Source organism: Microtus ochrogaster, chromosome 22 (genome assembly GCF_000317375.1).
Source record: "Microtus ochrogaster isolate Prairie Vole_2 chromosome 22, MicOch1.0, whole genome shotgun sequence".
NCBI lineage: Eukaryota > Metazoa > Chordata > Mammalia > Rodentia > Cricetidae > Microtus > Microtus ochrogaster.
Genome location: NC_022023.1, coordinates 8536297 through 8557425, shown reverse-complemented (window position 1 = coordinate 8557425; position 21129 = coordinate 8536297). Strand labels below are relative to the sequence as shown.

The following is a 21129-nucleotide window of genomic DNA, read 5'->3' as shown; positions in this document are numbered from 1 at the left end:
TTCCCCCATTGTATAGTTGTGGTTGGGCCAGTCATAAGCAAGTGTTGTTCCGACTATTCAGGTTATTTTCCTCTGTAAAAAAGAGATAGTATCAGTATTTCTTGGAATTTTTCTTAAAAGAAAATAAAATGAGGTGTGCAAAAGTACTTTGTAACTTTTAAATGCCATATGAATATGTTTTTCTTGTTGAATAAAGAATTTGTTGGGGCTGGAGAGATTGGCTCAGCGGGCGGTTAAGAGACTGACTCCTCTTCCAGAGGACCTGGGTTCAATTCCCAGCACTCACATGGCAGCTCACAACTGTCTGAAAATCCAGTTCCAGGGGATCTGACACCTTTACACCAATGCACATAAAATTAAGTTAAATAAATCATAAAAAATTAAAAGAATTTGTTGTGAGTCAGGTGGTGGTGGCCCAGACCATTAATCCCAGCACTTGGGGAGGTAGAGGCAGGCGGATCTCTATGTGTTCAAGGTCAGCCTGGTCTACAAATGCTAGTTCCAGGACAGGCTCTAAAGCTACAGAGAAATCCTATCTTGAAAAACAAAACAAAACAAAAAAAGAATTTTGTTGTGGATAGAAAGATGGCTTAGAATTTACGAATGCATTTTGCCTTTGTGGAAGCCCCAGGTTCAGTTCCCAGTACCCACAGTTAGGCAGCTCATAACCACCTGTAGTGTTCAGTGATATCCAGTGCCTCTGGCCTCTGTGAACATTTGCACACAGGTACACACACACACATTCATTAGGAAAAGTTTGTTATACTGAGGTTAATGACGTGTAAAAACTATGGCTTTTCTTCTGGCTTTCAGAGTGTTGTATACATACAGTCAAGGGAGAGCAGTGTTGCAGAGGAAATGATGCTTTGTTCCCCTGGGTATTAGGAGGCATTATGTGTATTCTTCTTAAGTTGTACTTGTTCTTGTTCTTTTAAGAAGTATGAAATATTATTAGGAAGCTGTCTCTTAGGTTCCTTTAATATTCTTTAATTGAAAGAAAAAGTGCCCTTTCCCTTTAGTTCTATTCTTACTTATTCGCTGCAGAAAGGCATTATGTTATGCTTGGAGGAAGTTAGTAAGCTTCATCCTTGAAAGAACTTTTAAGTGTGGCAGATCTGCTGTATCCCCCACCCTCTGCCCCCCCACCCTTGAATACTGTATACTGTGCCAAATAGTACCTCATTGCCTTACAAATAGTATTTATTTTAACTTCATATCAACCTTTGGCAGGTACTATTCTTTTATAAGCAGTAGAAATTTAGGCAGCCATAAGCTCACGTCTCATCAATCCCAGGAGTTGGTATCAGAATGTTCTTTATCACTGCTGACCTTGGATACGTCCGACCAAGTCCATAGCTAATTCTCTCTGTTAGATATATAAATAGCTCCTTCTAATAGAATACAAATGTTGAACTAGTATGTAAATGCTATTGTAATTGATTAATTATTGAGATGGATTTATTCCTGCATTCAGATATTTGAGTAGACAGCTAAATACATATATATTTATAAAAGCACTGTGACGGGCATATATAACAGTTAAGGGTAGACTATATGCATTATGGATATGGATACAAATTGATTCCACCATTAAGAAGAATGGAGGCATAGGCAGATGGGTAACAGTGGTAAACACTAAACATTTATTTATATAATTTTATTTTGAAATGGGGTCTCACCATGTAGCCATGGCTGGCCTACAGCTTGCTGTGTAAGACCAGGCTGGCCTCAAACTAACAGATCTGCCTGCCTCTGAGTGCTGGGATTAAGGGGTGTGCCAACATGCCTGATAAATCTAGGGCTGTCGAGCATGCTAGGCAAGTACTCTGCTGCTGAGCTGCTGTCCTGTTTTTACAGTTGAGTTAAAGGATTAGTTTTTAAAATAGTGCTAGCAAAATAATGGGGGTGGTTTTAAGGAGAAAATTGCTGTCTTATTCAAATAAAAATAAAGCCTTGGTAAAGTTCATAGTACTTAGCAGTGGTTTGAATTCCTTTTCAAGTTCAATTCAACAAATATCAGAGGGGCAGGTGTTTTCTGGGCTGTAGGTCTCATACTCCTGTATCATCAGTTCCTGTGGTTTATCATGCTTGGGAACAATGCACTCAGCAGTACCACTGCTTTGACTTGAGTCTTTTTTTGTTTGTGTGTTTTTCGAGACAGGGTTTCTCTGTGTAACAGTCCTGACTGTCCAGGAACTCCCTTTGTAGACCAGGCTGGCCTCAAACTCACTGACATCTGCCTGCCTCTGCTTCCCGAATGCTGTTGTAAAGAGGTGTTTCGCTTCTGCTTCATCCTTGGAGAGTTACTTTTTTGAGGTGGTTAGATCAGGACTAGCAGATTAGACAGGTGGAAGTGGGAGTTAGGCATGATGTTGCATGCATAAAAAGATCATAAGGCTTATTGTCCTTTGTAGCCTGCTTTTATCTGGAGCAAAAGTAACTAGACAAGTAATTGACAAGCAATACCCTTTTTTTAAATGTAAATACATATAAATATTAAATATTTCTATTTTAGAAGTTTTTCAAGTAATGATTTGTTAAAAAGAAAACTTGAGCTTTTCAAATAATTAAGCCCATCATTAAAAAGATTTATTGTTGGTGGAATATCTTGAAGAAAGCTTCAACTTTGAAAAAATGCTTAATATGAATCTTTATGTTCCCTTTAAAAAGTTTTTTTTTTTTTTTTAAAGGAGGTCTGCCTAAGTCATATCCTGATAATCATCTCAGTCAGGTGGATGTAAATGAATTGTTTTCAAAACTACTAAAAACAGGAATTATCAAATTGTCACAGCCTGATTCAGCTACAACACGTGAGTATGGTTGTATATTTCATATACAGCAAGCTTAATTTAGAGATACATTACAGGATATAATAAGTTATGGCAAATTTCCATACTTGAAATTTTAGGCGTGTGGTATTGTTTGAAAACCAAATGTAATTTGAGTTATAATGAAAATTTTAACGATTTCTAAAGATTGGACTGTCTTCATGGCCACAGTTGTTTTAGTTAAGATTACTACAAATATTATGTGTACTGGTCTATCTTTATTAGCTTGGGGTTTGAAAATAATTTGAATGTTGAAGAAACAAAATTTTAAGAAATTTTATTAAGTACCTTGGCCAATAAGCTTCATATCAAATGTACTTAATATCAGATAGATTTCTCTGTATATGCTTGTAACCAGTGTTTTGCTATAAAGAACACACAGAATGTAGTATTGAGAAACTTATCTTCTCAACTGCAGAGGTAAATGAGGCTGTTGCTCAACCTCCTCCTGAAGAAGAGGAGGATCAGAATGAAGATCAGGATGTTCCAGATCTTACGAATTTCACAATTGAGGAATTGAAACAGTATGTAGTGTCTTTAAATTTTTACTATAAATGTGCATGTGTTTGTATAGATATATAATGTGTATGTGTGGAGTATGTGTATGTGTAAGAGTGGAGGTACATGCATGCCACAGTGTTTTTGCGGGTTAGAAGGTGACTCTTTGGGAGTTGGTTCTCCCTTCCACTGTGGGTTGTGGGGATTGAACTCAAACCATCTATCTTGTGTGGTAAGTACCTCTTTATCTGTGAGCTGTCACACAGGTCTTTTAGTCTAATATTAGAGTCAGTTATTTAGATAACAGTGGCTTGAATCCCACCTTTTAAATATATCTGCTGCTCAAGTTAAATGTTAGGCACTAATAATTATTCATATATTTATTTTATGTTTTTAATCTTTATTTTCTGTTATCATTTTCTTTTTTTGAGATGTCTCTAGCTTAAGCTGACTTTGAACTCTTGCGTGTTGGGATTATGGGAGCCATTATGCTCTACTATCAGATAGCAAGGAAACAAATGTAAATAAATAAGAATGTAAACATTAGGGGCTGGAGAGATGACTCTCAGTGGTTTAGAGCACATACTGCTTTTCCAAAGTTCCTGTGTTGATTCCAGGCACCCACATCAGGTGGTTCATAACCTGAATCTCCATGGAATCTCATGTCCATGGCACTTGTACCCATGTACACATATTTACATACACATTAAAAACAATAAACTTAAAAATTACAATTTTCTACTTTTTATGCATATATTATTACTTATTATTTAAACTAGAGTAGAACATTTGAATTATTCAGAACATTGAAATTGTAGGGAGCTGAAATTTCTTGCCATAACGCTACTTGTCATGCCTTCTCTATAGTGACTTCACACTAAGCAGATGAATAGCTATTGCCTTGTTAGTTAGCCTATAGTGCTATTCCATTTTTACCAAAATAAGGGGCCAGGTTTATAAGAAAGTAGGCTCTATGTTTCATCACCCTTAACCAGAGTTAAAGTCAAAAGGGTCAGGGACACATTAATCTCCACTTAAATCTTTCTGGTTTGATTCCTGTTAAGATATGGAAAACTTAAGTATTTGTTATTTATTTTTAACCATTGCCATGTTTCAAAATTGAGAGACTTTGTTTTTCAAATAGACGTTATGACAGTGTTATAAACCGGCTGTACACTGGGATTCAGTGTTACTCCTGTGGAATGAGGTTTACAACATCCCAGACAGATGTTTATGCAGATCACTTGGACTGGCATTATCGGCAAAATAGAACTGAGAAAGATGTTAGCAGAAAAGTCACTCACAGACGCTGGTACTACAGTTTAACAGTAAGTAACCCATGCTTCTGAGTTACCTAGATGTCAGCTATATTCTGAAGTAGATCAGTTTAAATAATTGCTGTAAAATTTGATCCATAGTATAGGGTGTTTTTTTTATATAGATTATTATTTTGTGTATGAGCATCTTGCCTGCATCTCCAGCTCCATGGATCTGACGCCTCTAGCTTCCTTTGGTGCTGCACCCATGTGCACATACACATTATTAAAAACAATAAACCTTTAGGAAGTGTATTTTTTTTTTTTTTTGTTTTGTTTTGTTTTGTTTTTCGAGACAGGGTTTCTCTGTGGTTTTGGAGCCTGTCCTGGAACTAGCTCTTGTAGATCAGGCTGGTCTCTAATTTTTCCTTGTAATGCATGCTATTATTACTGAGAGCTTTTAACTGTTTCTTAAACTGGAGTGGGACATGTTTACATGGTGTGCACTACATGCATGTAGTGCTTGAGGAGGCCAAAAGAGGGTGTTAGAACCCATGGAACTGGAATTAACAGATGAACATGAGCTACCATGTTGGTGCTGAGAACTGAATCCTAGTCCTGCAAAAGCAACAAATGCTCTGAGTCATCTCTTACACATGAAGTTTATCTTAAGTTAGTGGTGCCTATAAAATTAATAGACCATTATCATTAAGATCTCAGTCATATCCTGGTTTGGTGGCATATGGCTGTAATCTTAGTGCTTGGGAGGCTAAAGCAGGAGAATTGCCAATAGGCCAAGCATTGCTGTATGATTGAAGGCCAGTTTAGGCTATACATTAAGACCCTGTCGCAAAAAAAAAAAAAAGTTACAACTCTTATAAAAAAGCATATTAAAATAACATCAGTGTATATTTGTATGAAAGTGTTCCCTTAACTTTTAGATGGATTACAGTGGAGACAAAATAGTAAAAGCTTGAACATTAATGAACATAATCTTTTATATTAATTCCTTTTAAGGACTGGATAGAATTTGAAGAAATAGCTGATTTGGAAGAACGTGCAAAAAGCCAGTTTTTTGAAAAGGTTCATGAAGAGGTTGTTCTTAAAACTCAAGAGGCAGCTAAAGAAAAGGAGTTCCAAAGTGTACCTGCTGGACCAGCTGGAGCAGTTGAGGTAATAGAATGGTATCTGAATTCCCTGGCAGTGTTCCTCTTCCTTTACACACATTTATTAATTCACCCATGGGAGCACAGAGGGTCAGGTGTTCAAGACCAGGCCCAGCATATGGAATTGGATGCAAGTCTGGGCTACATGAAACATTATATATATTTATATGTATGTATGTATGTTTAAAACAGAAATTTAAAGGAAAAAAACAAAAAAACAAAACCACTCACGACTGTTTCATGACCAATTTGGAGTAGATGCCATCGGTGACTAACAGTGGTTAAGATGATATTAACCTTTTGTGTGGAAGGCTTGTATAATCCACAATCTCCATTAGCTGTTGAGCATTGCTTAAAATTCTCTTATTTTAAATTTCTTAATGAACTTAAAAGGTTTGTTTTTATTTTAATGGACAAATGTACATTTCAATTTTATGATTTTATTTTAGAGTTGTGAAATTTGTCAAGAACAGTTTGAGCAATACTGGGATGAAGAGGAGGAAGAGTGGCACTTAAAAAATGCTATCAGAGTGGACGGGAAGGTAATTGTCTTATGTGGAAAGGCTAAAAAATGCTATCAGAGTGGACGGGAAGGTAATTGTCTTATGTGGAAAGGCTAAGCTCATGTTTTGTTAGAGTGAACTCACAATTTTGAAGATGATTCATATATAAATTGTCCAGCTGAGGCAGGGCCTTCAGCTGCCATTTGGTTAATATATACATTTTAGTATTTGCATTTCCTACTGCCTGCACAGTTTCAGGTGCTTGTTGTGTGGAAGTTCTGTAGATGAGTGCAAATTTAACAAAATGAAATTGTATGTGTAAAAATGTACGGTTTTTGGTTAGTAAAAATGATACTGGACTTTAAAGTTAGAATGTTTCCTTTGGAGGTATCCTAGCAAAACCATATGCTTCTGTGCTTACCCTTACATAGCAGGCCGTGAGTCTGATGCTAGATTTAGAAGTAGATTTCTGCCTAACCGCATTTCACCATTAAAACCATTATTCTCTTGAATACAAGGCTAGACATTTTGAGTGCACAAAGCCAAGTTTAAAGAGAAATAATTTTTCATACTCAAGTTAGATAAGTTTAAAAGTCTTATTTTTTTACCAAATGGTTTTTTCATCCTTCAATTTAAAATTTAAAGGAAAAATCACTTCAGAATAATGTATTAGAATTGAACATGCATGTGAACAGCTGCTTTTTTTTCTTTAGATTTATCATCCATCGTGTTATGAAGATTATCAAAATGTAAGTTCTTTTTGGATATTGTATACATTTATTTACATTAAGAAATTTTAATACATATATTTTTTTAAGAAGAGGGTATTCATTAACTATTGGCATTAGACAGGTTATGATGTACATTATCACTAATATAAATACAAAAAATTAAAATTTATTTGCTGTTTACTTGAATCTTCATAATCTTTATTGGCCCGTCAGAGAATTGTTGAACTAAAGATGGGAAGGATCACAATGGCAATAAGTTTCTAGGGCTCTAGGAAGAATTTCCTGTTTTTGTTTTTTTTTTTAATGTATTGTCTAGTCACCATATAGAGGAATGATACTTCAAGATTTATTGAATTGTTTACTGCTATGTTAGGTGTGGTGGCACATGCCTTTAATCCTAGCACTTGAGAGGCATAAGTAGGAGAATCATATAGACACCACCTCAAAATTTAAAAAACAAAATTTGTGTGTCTACACATTCATGTATTTGAATGGTAGTTACACATTATGTAGAGGTCAGAGGACAGCCTTAGGTGTTAAGTCTCCGGCCTTCCTTGAGTCTTGTCTTTTTGATTATACCAGGCTAGCTGGTCTACAGGTTCCTGATAATTCTCTTTTATATCCAAATTTTATGTGTTGTGGAGATTTGAACTCAGGTTGCTTGCATCCTTTGAGTCATCTCTTCTAAGCTCTAGTTACCTAAATGACCACATGTGAAATTGTAAGATAGCAGTCTAGTAGCCTTAGAAATTGAAATTGTTCCATTTGTATCTTGACTTTTCTAAACCAGTGGGGCATGTTGCCTGCTGATACTGAGTTTGATAGAGATTAGAGTATGCATTTACATCACTAGATCAGTGTTTCCTAGGGTATATTTTTGATTTAAAAATTTCTTAAAATCCCCATGAGTATTTAAAATTAAATCTAGACACACAAAATCACAAATTTCATCCAGGGTTGTCCTCTGTAGCAGTTCAATACTGAAGCCTGTCTAACTTTATGTTAATGTACTTCGTTGTTGAGTGCATACTGATCAATGTTATTAACTTGTGGGAAGCAAGCAATGTAGTTGAATGTGGCATGCTTCTTGTCTGAATAAAACTTAATGATTTGAACCTTCATTAGTACTTAATAGGGATTTTCATTTTGTAGACATCTTCTTTTGATTGTACACCATCTCCCAGCAAGACACCAGTTGAAAACCCTTTGAACATTATGTTGAACATTGTCAAAAATGAATTACAAGAACCCTGTGAAAGTCCCAAAGTTAAGGAAGAACAAATTGATGCCCCACCAGCTTGCTCGGAAGAAAGTGTAGCAACACCCACTGAAATTAAAACAGAAAATGATACAGTTGAGTCAGTTTAAATAAAATGAGAAAGGTATGGTTATCTTTTTTTAACACAAGCTGCTGTTGGATGTAGAAGGTGAAGTTTTTATGTATATAGAGACATATATCTATATAAATTGTCCAGCTGAGGCAGGGCCTTCAGCTGCCATTTGGTTAATAAATACATTTTAGTATTTGCATTTCCTACTGCCTGCACAGTTTCAGGTGCTTGTTGTGTGAAAGTTCTGTAGATGAGTGCAAATTTAACAAAATGAAATTGTATGTGTAAAAATGTACGATTTTTCACTTGTGAACTGTAAATTATAAATAAAAAATATTTTTGCTATCCATGGAGTGTAATATTTATGCACACCATCAAATAAAGACAGTGTTTCTATACTTTCATTGGGTAAGAATGGAACTGAACAGCATCCTTAATGTGAGATTTTTTTTCTAGTAGCTTCCCAGGACTTGAAACAAAGTTCAAACTTAAGTTTTTCTCAAATAGAAAAGCCAAATTGAAAAAAAAAAGGACATATGTGTTTACATATAGATATGTGTCTCCAACTAGAATCATCCACCTATCCATTTTTTTGGAAAGTACGTAATGAAACAGTAATACTTACTTTTGAACTTGGACACTGATACCATCAAGCAGTTAACAAATATATTCAAGTACTAAAAGTGATTTTTTTTTCTTTAGAAAATATTTTTCGGATTGTCAATTTAATGCAAATGAACATATTTCAATTTTAAGTTACAGGGATTCTGTGTAAGAATGTTCATATGAAAAACATGGTTAACTTTTTCCTTTGTTGGTTTTGATTGAATTAGATGGATACCACGAGATGTTAATATACATGTAATAAACTAAATGATGAAGAATCTTGGTTTGTATTTCTTGAGTGACTTTAGAATGTGACCCTTTCATGTGTTTTAAAACATGAGTGCAGTGCCACACTCCTAGATACAATATTTTACCATTTCTAGAAGATAGGGACATAAGGGGCTGGAGAGATGTTTCAGTGGTTGAGAGCACTGGCTGTTCTTCCAGAGGATCTGGGCTCAGTTCCCAGTACCCACAGGGCAGCTCACAACTACCTGTGACTCTACCTTCAGGGGATCCTACATCCTCATACTGACAGGCATGCAGGCAAATAACAATGCACATGAAATAAAGTCATTGTTTAAAAAAATTAAGATTTGTTTTGTGGTCAGAATTGGCGGGCGTTCTTTGTATGATTTCTTTAGTTATAGCACCAAAGGTTACTCTTAATTTACGACTACAATTTAGCTACTCCAAAAGTACAGTGTGAAACCTGATTCTGTCTTACTTTATAACCAAAGTAGATAAAACTACCAAACATTGTTAAGGAATAGAGCAGTTTACAGAAGTGGCCTCAGAGGACAGCTAAGGATGGAATGCACAGAAATACGGCCATAGCTGGAGCGTTCCGTTGGAAAATTACCTTTTGATAAATCTGTGTACGTGGTGTCCAAGGAGGCTAGACTAGGGCAGTAAACCCCTTGGAACTTAAGTTGCAGCCAGCTGTAAGCTGCTGTATGGATACTGGGACCCACACTGGTTTTTCTGCAAGAGCAGCCTGTGCTCTTAAACTTTTGCACACTCTGTCCAGCACCTATTTCTTTTTTTCAAAATGTTATACATGGCTAAACCACAGTATTCTTTTTTTGAGACTAAAAAGGCACACATGGTACATTTTTCATGCAAGCAGACAAAACACCCATACACATTTAAAGAACAACAAAAAAGGGCACAAAACCCTCAAATCTCCAGTTAAAAGCAAAATATAAATGCATTATAGGACAGCACAAATGATGCTATACATGAACTTTGCCATGAAAGAATTGTACTGTCCAATAATGAAGGCCATGTTTCCTGCTGCACATTCTTTTTTCTTGTAAGGTCACTGATAGCTACTACCAAATAATTATAAATAATACTGGTAGGTAGGAAGATGATAAAGAATTACCAAAATGGAAAAATGCTGGTAAATTAAATTACAAAAATATAGTATGATTAAGACAGTACATGAGCCAGACATCATGTACACCCTTAATCCCAGTACTTGGAGGTGCCTGGAGGATCTCTATGAATTCAAGGTCAGCCTGGTCTACAAAACTTCAAGGCCAGCTGGGCCTTTAATCCCAGCACTAGAGAGGCAGAGGCAGGCGGATTCAAGACCAGCTTGGTCTACAAGAGCTAGTTCCAGGACAGGCTCCAAAGCTACAGAGAAACCCTGTTTCGAAAAACCAAAAACACAAACCTTCAAGGCCAGTAGGGACCACACAGTGAGACACAACTAGTATGTGGACATATAGCTAATATGGGTACTTAGACTAGGTGCAACTGCTAGTATCGACAGGCGTAATATTAGAGGGCTGCCATTGGAATCAAACTGAGCGGACAAATGGGTTTAAAACAAAGCCAATGGTCAGAGACATTACTGCTGAGATCTAGGTTTTTTTCTGGGATGACGAATGGTATTCACATTTTGGACTGTCAGTTTCTACTCTCTCTTTGTAAGAGGCCAAACGTGACGTAGTGGGTCTTATTCAAGGCCATCTAATAAAAACCTCCAAGTTGACTCTTAGGAATGACCAGAATTAAGACTTCAGCTCCCAAAGATAGAAAATGTCTACCCTCAGCTTTGGAGGAAAAAGTAGCAACTACTCTGCAAAACAACCACAATAAAACTAAAGCTTCAGAAGACTTTCTGAATTAAAAGTTTTGGGGGCTAGAGATGGTTTAGCCTTTAAGAGCACTTGGTGTTACTGCAGGGATGACTTCTGTAATCCAGTTCTTGGGGATGTGATCCTTCTGGCCTCTGCAGACAACAGGCAGATATATGGTACACACATAATGGAGGCAATCACATAAGATCCTTAAAAGGTTGAAATTTTTGAGACCACAGAAATATAGTTGATCTCCTAAAGCGAGGTTTCAGGTTGATTTTACAATGATAATTTTCCTATGTAAAAATTTTGAAGTTTGCTCTGGAAACTACAATCACTAAATCCTTTAAGCTATTCACTATACACACACACACACTCATAGTGAATGCCTCAAAGAGATTATATTCTACGTAATTATAGCTGTATCAAAAAAAGAGGCTAGTAAAAATTACTGAGGAAATTGTAAGGAAACTTGTAAGCATGCCTGCAAAGAGATAAACTGACCAGGTGTGGTATAATTCCAGTCCTTCTAAGACAGAGTTGGGAAGTTCAAAAGTTAAAGGCCAGTCTAAACTACATAAACTCATTATCGGATAGGGGCTGAGACTACACAGTGGTACAACATTTTTATACATGTAAGGCCCTGTGTTTGAGCTACAAAAAGAGAAAATGGGCAGGGAGAGGAAAAGAAAATTAGCAGACTATTGTCAAGAATAGCTTCAATTTGTGGACCAGCGAGATGATCAGTAGGTAAAGGTGCTGCCAACCAAGTCTTATGAGCTAGGTTTAAATACTAAAAAACCCATGTAATAAAAGGACTCCCACAAGTCCTTTGACTTCCACATGAACACCGCAGCATGTATGATCCTCTACTACATTCACAGAAATAATGTGAAATTGAGAAAAAAAATGGTGGTCTCAATTCGGATGATGATATCAGGTCTCTAATTCAAAACGGTCAGAGCCGGGCGATGGTGGCGCACGCCTTTAATCCCAGCACTCGGGAGGCAGAGGCAGGCGGATCTCTGTGAGTTCGAGACCAGTCTGGTCTACAGAGCTAGTTCCAGGACAGGCTCCAAAGCCACAGAGAAACCCTGTCTCGAAAAACCAAAAAAAAAAAAAAAAAAAAAAAAAAAAAAAACAGGGTCAGTTCCTAGAGGTAGAATGTTATTCAGCAAACAAAGAGTAAACCAAGAGCCCAAAATTATCCATGGTATGTCCAAGGCAAGGACATGGTAGAGGGCATTAGGGAGAGGTGTCTAAGGGAGTGCATAGGCACAACAGGGTGTGATGGCAGGGTCCTCACTACTTGGGAGACCAAGACAAAAAACCACCTGAGCCCGGAGAGTTTGGGCAAAACAGTGAAACTTCCTTAATTTTAAAATAAACAAGTTTATGGAGTGCATGAGGACAAAGGTATAGAGATAGTTGTCAACACCAAACTGCCCTAAGCTGGCCCCGCTCTAGAATAATGCCCAGAGCTGATTTGTGGGAGATTGGCGTGTCTCATCACCTCACCATGCACACTGTGACACACAAAAATCCCACACAAAGTTTTAAAAAGAAACCAATTAAAAACAAGCCAGGTGTGGACACCTAATAAGTCATTAACTAGAATTATAGTTTCCTATCTGAAAATAATTTCTATTTTCTGGAATGTTCCTATGTCCATTCTAGTAGGAATTTGCCTTGCTTCAATTGAGAAACCGATTTTACTGTCAACTTACCTTAAAATCCTATGCAATCCGATTTTGTATCTTGATGGTTTTATTAAAACTGCTGTTACCAATGACTGCCAAAACCAGTGTGCTTTTCCTTAGCTTAATTGTGAACTATTACCTTTAAAACTATCTTCCACTTTATATGTAGTGCATGCTTTTATTTGCTTATTTTTCATCCTAAAGACTTGATTAACAAGTATAAAGATATTCCCTTCCATGCCACCCTTTTGTGGTCTATAATTAATCACTTGTTATAGGTTCTTTCCAAACTTAAAATTCCCTTAAGATTAATTTTTAAAAACGAAGTGAGATTACATACACTTGCTCTATTTGTTCTCCATGCATCATAGCATGAATTAATGCCTGTAGACCACAAGTCTGCTACTATTTTTTGTATTTTTTATCCCTTTAATTAAAAAAAACAAGCACTGAGTGTGTGTTTACATCATGTGTTAATGCCTGTGTACATGCCACAGCAAGTGTGCAGAGGGCACAGGACAACTTGCAGTAATCAGTTCTCTCCTACCATTCTGTGGGTTTGCAGGGCTCCAACACAGTTCATCAAGGACTTTTTACACGCTGAGTCACCTTCTTGTCTCTGTATACCGTCTTATAAATGTCCTTTAATTGTCAAGTGTTCCAGTGACTACAGTTATCTATCTGACCAGTGCATTTAGAAGACTTTACATAGTCACTGTAATTTATATTTAAATTCTGAATTGTGGTTATGTTAGCTTCATATCTGCCAAGGATAGATTACTTTGAGATATTCTTTTATGATTATATAATTCTTGACTCAAGTTTTGGATATTTGTATTTTCCTAAATTATCTAAGTCAATTTGCCAAATTATTAGTATATGTTATGTCAAATAATCATTTTTTTGATTTTTTTTTTTAAAAAAGACCTCTATATCTATAACATGCTTCCCTTGTTTCCAAGACAAGTTTTTTCTTCTTCTCTTTCTCAGATTTGCGGTGTCCATTGTGTAGGTTTATCTATTTTATATAGCATAGCCCAGAAATTCAGCCTTTGCTACTTGAAGTAGCTAAAAGCACTTTGTTAGAGTTAGTTATAGTAGGTTCCAAATCCCCAACTCCTACTAATGTCATCCTGATCATATATGACCTGTTTCTTCATCTGTAAGAAATAAACACAATACAGGTTGGGGTTAAAATCATTTGCAAATCAGTTCTCACAGGTACTGTTTTCTCGGTAAATACCTGTCCCACAAAAGGTTGCAACTGCCTCTGTTCCAAAAGGAAAAAGAAAAAAAAATTAGACTGGTACGAATAATTCCATATCCCCTTCCAACAGTGAAAAAGTTTGTTCGCAGCCATCAGTTCACTCACCCCACACCCTCACCAACACACTAGCGACCGCGCAGCCCTTCTCTTGAAGCAAATGTCCTAGGTACTGTTGCAGATAGACCGCTTACCTTCCAGAAGGTTCACCGCCTCGGGGAGGGGATGATAACCAAATGCTGAGTTGATTACAATGTCTAAGAAAGGCTTCGAGAAATCAGGTTTTGAGAGGAATGTGCAAAAACAAACAAACCAAGGATGTGGAAGGAATCCTAAGGCAGGTACTTACTCCTTACTGTGTATCCTCAAGTAATTAACTTTGATGCTTCTTAAATTAAGTAGAATGACAAAAACGGCCAGGGTTTAGTAACGGAACTATGAATACAAAGTTAGAATGGTCATAAAAACTAGAGAAATGTCAGTTATTACTATTTAAAAAGCTATGTCAAAGAAAATCAATTTACCTCGAGAGAGAAGGTACATGGTCAGGAATTTTCCAAACGTTCCGGGAACATAACCATGGGGAGGGCAGAATAGTTTCTGGAGGGCAAACAACATATTCAGAGATAGAGAAATGGAAAAGTTTGCTTAGAGGGCCCCAACTCATTACTCTTGGCAGGAGAACGCATGTGCACACAAAAATCCAACCGAGAAGTGCAAGCAAGTTGGACGATCATATGTGACCAAGCTTACAGTTTGTATAGTCTCAGCGGCTAGCACAAAACTCGCTGACATTCCTAAAGCTGAAGTGGAGGAGTACACGTTGAGCAACGTTGTTGGAAAGGTTTGGTTCAGTTCAACACAATGTCACAGTGAAAGAAACGCTGCATTTAAAGTAGAAGGACCGGAGTCGTCTTTTGAGCCACCACTGCTGTTTTTAGAACTTACCCGCTATTTGGCTTGAGGAAACTACTGGCATCTTGATTGTCGACCTGTAAACTGGGTGAAGCCACCTAACAAGCGAACATCAAAGAACCCGACACCAAGCACGCACTCAATAATGGCCGGGGCTGCCCCTGCTATCGCCTCAGTTTCTCTCTTTGTGAAGCCAGAGGGTAAAAATGGGTTTTCCTGCAAACCAACACTGAAGTAGTACAGCCAGCTTGCCAAGGACGAGGAGGCCCCGCAGGCGCGGCACCCAGGTCGGCCACGCGAACCGCAGTCCTGAGACCTCCACGTGGGGGCGAGATCCACGACAGGGAGTTCCAGAGCCAGGTCCCGAAGGGCTCTTGGGAGACCGAGCAAACCAAACCAAACCAAAGAACACAAAAATCCACCAAAATAGACTCGGTACTAGCGTCCCGCGACTTCCCGCAGGCGAAGCCTCGGAAAAAAAAAAAGGTGAAAGGAAGGAAGCAGGAAGTGACGCCGGCATAAAGGATACGGAAGTGACAGCACGCCGGAAGTGTACTTGTTTCCAAGGCGACGGCTCCGCCAGCTCCCTCCGGGCTGCAGGAACGGAGACGCTGGCCAACGACTCCGAGCCGAGCGTTCCCGCGGACGGCTGCCGCCGCCACAGCCACCCGCTGCTCCCGGAGACCGAAGACGGCGGCCTCCGCGCCGCCCGCCGCGCGTGTGCGACCCGCATCCCGCACGGCTCCGGGGAGAGGGTAGTGGAAGAGCAGGCAGCCTGTCGCCTCCGCCACAGAGAAGGAAGCCTCGAAGAAGGTGACCGCCGCTCCAGGACCTCCTCGTTCCGAGTCGGCGAGGACGGCGGCTTTTCCCGCAGGGACTCGAGAAGAGTCGGTGAAGACCTAGGCCAGCCCCGCAGTGTGTCTCAGGAGAGAGCCCGGGGACACGATGGCCCCCGGCCGAGCAGCCCATGGCTGGCCATAAGAGGCGACTCGAGGGGAGCTGTCAGCGAAGACGCTTGGGGCGGCGTCCCCGAAGCCCGAGGGTCCCGAACCAGCGACTCGGGGGATCGAGGCAGTGACGGCCGCAGCGGTTCAAGCGAAGGAGCAAGCGTCGATGGCAGCCACTGCCCCAGTAGTTCTTGGGGAGGCGTAAGTGATGACCTGAGCTACGAGGCCAGTGACTCCTCCAGGGTGAGCATCCGCGAAGACGCCAGCCGTCGCCTCAGTGGCTTCTGGGAGAGAGAAAGTGAAGAAGATTCCCGCTTCAGGGGCTCTTGGCAGAGAAGGGAGGATCAGGGGCCCAGCGCCAGCGACAAGGAATCCAGTTGCTGCAGCACCAGTGACCCATGCGTGGGAGCTAGTGAAGACCGACGCAGCAGCAGGGGCCTGGGCTCCACTCCTCCCCAGAGCCCAAGTCCGAGGGAGAAGGACCGTACCATGCCTGGTGTGGCCAATTCAGGCCCCTCCAAGTCCTCTAGGGAGGCTGCAGACTCATGTGAGTCTCTTGTTGTCATCCCTTGTCTTGGCCACAACACTTTTCCTACTTGAGGGACATCAGCCTTGCTGACATGTTCATGCATCCATTCCCCCTTATTTTCACCGATTGCCTCTATCCCCTTATTTGAGCTTTCCTTATGTCTACCTCACATGTCTGACGGACATCTTACTCAGATGTTTGATATACTGAAATACTATGGATTTTTGTAAGTTCTTTTCCGCGGCATTTGATACTGTGGAGATGACAGATCTACCTAGTTTTTCTAATTTTCATTCTGTTGGAACTTCCTTTATGGCCTGTTCTTTTCCCTCCTCCTTTTTGCGAGGATGGGTGTTGTGTGGTAAAGCTTTTCCTGGGGATACACAACACATGCCTACTCACCCCAGACAGGGCTCCCACAACAGACCCAAGTGCTGGATAACACCCAACTCCAGCTTCGTGAACCAGTGCGTTTTATTGGGGTTACGTACAGGAACATGGGCGAGAAGTTACAGGAGCAGAAAGGACTCAGAGACAGTTGCATCACCAACCCCCCTCCCCAGTACAGGTGACTGTTCAGAAAAGCTGGGAAACTTGGAGAGCCCTGCACAGCCTGCAGGCAGCTCAGTAGGTTAGAGAGTATGGCTTCCCAGAGACTCTGGTCTGAACCTCTCTTCTCCAGGCTGCTGGTCCCAGAGGCTTTGCAGGTTTTTCCTCTTAGAGTCTTTTTGCAGCTCAGATTGTCTGAGAATCTTCTTTGCGGCTCAGCTCCCTTCGGACTGAGAGGGACTCTCAGGGAGAAGCCCAGTGAGTCTGGTCAGTTTTAGGGACTTCCTAAAATGATATAAAAAAAATTAAAGCTATTGTGGGTTGTGTACCTTCCTGCTTAAGGAGCTTCCTGTAGGACGAAATCTTTGAATCTCTCACTCCATCCTCCACTTCTTACGGTCTTTCCCAGTGATCCCTGAGCCTTGGGACGGTGACTGTTAGCTATCTCCCTCTGATTAAGAAAAAGGCTACTCTGCCAGAGTAGCAGTTGCCTGTTCAGGAGCTCTACCAGCGGTTATGAGGTGAGGCTGACAACCGCAACGATCTACGGGCACAAACATGTTTAGAGAACAATTTGACAGGCACATCACATCCATCTAGAAAAACCAAAGAAGTTGCTTCTCCTTTTGGACATGACCTGCCAAGCCATAGGTTTTGTCCTGGCTTGCAGTACCAGACATGAACTCCCTCTTGGGGAATGGGCCTTAAATCCAGCTGGTAGGCTGTTGGTTTTGCCCATGATAGCAGAGCCGCTATTTCATATGCAGGCACACCCTGCCTTGGGTATCAGTATTTTAACATCCAGGATTCCTAGCCAAGCAGGAAGGTGAGTAGCAGGTCTCTGTCAGCAGCCTGCCTGGCCGCCTCTGGCCCTCCGAAAGCCAGCATCAGGGTGGGAGTTTTTCAGTTCAGCCTAAGCTTTGTTTCTCTACATCCGACAGTAAAAGCGTGCACATGCAGTGCCTTCAGCAACGGGGTCTTCTTGTCTAGTTCTGGCAAACAGCCAATAGCAATAGCAATAGCCTTTATGGTTTATGGAGCCTCAGGGGCTTCCCTGGACAACAACTCCCTAGGAGGTTCCCCAACCCGGGCAGTGGAGTTTTTATTTAATAATTTTATTGCTTCTGGGAATGCCCTTTCTCACCCATTTAGGGTACACCTTTTGGACTTAAACTCTGCAGCTATTATTCTAACAACCCACTTTTCCTTTAAATTCACTCAGCCCCAGCAGGATGGTAAGGTGGGTGGAAGTACCATTGTACCTGGTTGTCTCTCCAGTGGCTTTCTGTAAAACGTGCAGAGTTAGCACTACGTATGTATAACAAAACCTTTCCAGGGGACAGGCAGGGCAAGGCAACCTCTGCCTCATACCAAAGATAACCTTGGTGAAGCGCTCTGAAAGTCTGTCGTCTCTGTTCTCAGGGGTCATGTGATCCCAGAAATTAACAAGTCAAACACAAACAAGGTCCACTACAGCACGGAAAGACCCCATCACTTGTACTAGTGTTCAGTTGAACAATGTTTAGCACAACTGCATGGATAGGGAGAGCTACCTCATATAACTATAATTCTCGGTCATTCTCAAGGGGCAAGCTGGCTTCTCTACAGGCCACACTGGGCTCTTAACGCCTTGATCTCTACCCTCTCTAATTCTCTAATGGTTTTTGTGACTTCATCGTGGCCCCTGGGCAGTCCCCCTGGGTGTCTGGCCTCCACCACCCTCAAGAGTGGGCTAATTTCCATGTTGCCGTCTGGCCTGACTACACATGACTGGTCTTCACTGTGTGGACTCTTGGGTAATACTCCCCCAGAGTGTTATTCCCGGCAATGCATCCACCCCCAGAGTGTTCTCTTGCAGTGGCGAAATACACTCCGTATACTCATGGGAGGAATAACTCCCCGCCAAGAACTAGCTCAATCCCTTTTCTCTGTACTGTCTTATTACCATATCCGTCTACTGTTGCCCAAATCTCCCTTATGCTTTTGGGGATTGCCGTGAACTAAGGTAAACTGAACTCTAGTACCCACCAAATCCCCCAAGTAATATGAACTTTACTGGGGGACCAGTAGATCATAGCTCCACGTGAGGCCTCTGGTCATTACGCACGGTCCTCACTTGTAGGTAACCTTGGCCTCTCCATCAGAGGAGTGGCTTGGGTGGCTCACCCTCTGAGACACCTTTTTAATAAGAGGTATTGTGGGGACCTTCTGTACTTCCCTGTCTCTTGTTTTTAACCCTTTGGTGGACTGCTAGTCAGGCTTGTTTAAGGCAGTGGGTCTCACCTGTCCTAATGTCGTAGTGACCCACAACCATAAGATTATATTTGTTTCTACTTCCTAAGTGTAATTGAAATGTAAATGTCTGTGTTTTCCAGTGGTCTTAGGTGATCCCTGTGAAAGGGGCATTAGACCTTTAAAGGAGTTGCGACCCATAGATTGAGAACCACTGCTGTAAGGGCCCTTCAAAGACTCACAAGTATAGCAAGTTGACTGGTTATCAGTATTTTCCCTAGGAACTCTGGCTTGACACATCTGCTTTGGGTGATTCACACAGGACCCTGCCTCTCCACTCTTCTCACCTCCTCCTATACAGTGGTCTAGATTGCCAGGTGCCAAAGCCTCTCCTTCAGAAAGATTCTGTCCCACCATGGGGCCCAGCAAATCCGCTACGTTCCATTAGGATAAACACAGTTCTGTCTGGCCTAGAATTGAGGTCCATGCGCGGCTTCTCTCCTTCCTACTTTTCTCAGTAGTGCCTGTCTGGACATTCTGGGGACTTCAGCTGGAGATAGCCAAATGTTCCTAATGGCTCTGATAAGCCAGACTGTTAGGGGTGATTTCCCTTGTACTGCCTCAGGCTATGCAGTTTTTCCCTTAGAAGGGATGGGAGTTATAGTCTTCAGTTTTTCTGCCTCCACAGCAGTCCGACTGAAGTCAACTGTTCCCATGTCACACAGCTTCATTCACAAACCAGGCTGCAACAGGCTCTTTCATTGCTTGTTTAAGAGTTTTCCCCAATTCCAGCGGCTTAGGCACAGAACAATTCCACGATTACCATAGTTTCTTGCACTAGACCATTATTGAAGCCCCTATCTTCGTGCTAGACTATAGATTTCCCCTTTTATTCTATTAGAGATGGAACCCGTGCATTATCTTCTATTGCTTTTACCATCTTTTCCTCACTCTTGGAATCTTCCCATGGGTTCCATGTTCATGGAGCCCACAAAGGGCCTTTGAGCACAGATCTAACTTGTACTCTTTTCCTTCCGGCTCCCAAACCTGAAGAGGCAAGCCAATACCTCTATCGCATCTTCATGTTTATTTCTTTTACATGCCAAATCAGAGCCTAACATGGAGGGTGCTAGCTGCATCCCCCTTTCTTGTGGCAATCGCTCCTTTACACAAACAAGTCCCTGCTTGGCCACCGCCACCCCACAGAGGCCAGGCAGCCTCTGCTGCTGCTGCTGGCAATCTTGACCCTTGTGCTTGTGTGCTAATCTCAAAAATTGCAAAATTCCCTCTAAACCTTTAGCTGTTTTTTAGAGCATCTCCACATCCCTCATCAAGCAGGCTTGCTGCCCCACTGCACATAGACAAAGGCCCTAGGATTTCTCCCACAGACACTCTCAATCCTGATGGCTCAGCCATAACTGTGTGTCTCACTACCTATTGCAAGAACCGTGTAACTGCTCTCACAGCATAAAGACATACTGATACACACATACAGGAAAGGACAACTCTCGGAATTTCCTCCAAGATGCTGTCCCGCCCAGGCTTCTCAGCCTTAGTTGCATTCCTTGGTGCCCATAGCCAGTATCATGTACTCTCTCTTCTCCAACTCATCTTTGGTTCTTTTGTGTCCCTGTTCCAGTGCTGGTTCTTTGCAACTTGGCTTTTTGTTGTTGTTGTTGGAGAGCGACTTCCCTTCATGGTGGGTTGTGACTGGGACATGTAAACTGAAATAAGTCCTTTCCTTCCCAAGTTGCTTTTGCTTATGGTATTTCATCACAGTAATGGGAACCCTAACTATGATACTGAGCCTGGGCAAGTCGTCAGAATTATCTTTCAAGTGTAAGCTGAACTCAATTCTATTTCTCTGTATATGCTTGTTTCTCTAGATTTAGAATGCCAGTTTTTCCTAACATTTAAGTTGTCTGTTAGGACCAAGAAAGGCTAATTCTTCCCTCCCTCCCTCCCTCCCTCCCTCCCTCCCTCC

General features: G+C 40.9%; 2 protein-coding genes across 4 annotated transcripts in view; both read left to right on the top strand.

The window, feature by feature from the left end:
• The window catches only part of Pcf11 (PCF11, cleavage and polyadenylation factor subunit), a 27795-nt gene extending 17352 nt beyond the window's left edge, over positions 1 to 10443 (top strand). Inside the window, exons 10-16 of one of the 3 annotated variants that reach the window (XM_026784260.1) lie at positions 2691 to 2810; positions 3247 to 3352; positions 4471 to 4654; positions 5600 to 5755; positions 6198 to 6290; positions 6965 to 7000; positions 8135 to 10443. In XM_026784260.1, the coding sequence (XP_026640061.1) occupies positions 2691 to 2810; positions 3247 to 3352; positions 4471 to 4654; positions 5600 to 5755; positions 6198 to 6290; positions 6965 to 7000; positions 8135 to 8350 (911 nt within the window). In that variant the 3' untranslated portion in view covers positions 8351 to 10443. The other 2 variants (XM_005357602.3, XM_026784261.1) reach the window with 2 other exon arrangements.
• A 4975-nt stretch (positions 10444 to 15418) lies between these two features.
• Ankrd42 (ankyrin repeat domain 42) overlaps positions 15419 to 21129 on the top strand; it is a gene marked incomplete at its 5' end in the record, with an annotated part of 38660 nt that continues 32949 nt past the window's right edge. Inside the window, one exon of the mRNA XM_005357598.2 lies at positions 15419 to 16382. Coding sequence (XP_005357655.2) covers positions 15419 to 16382 — 964 coding nt within the window. The remainder of the gene's footprint in view (positions 16383 to 21129) is intronic.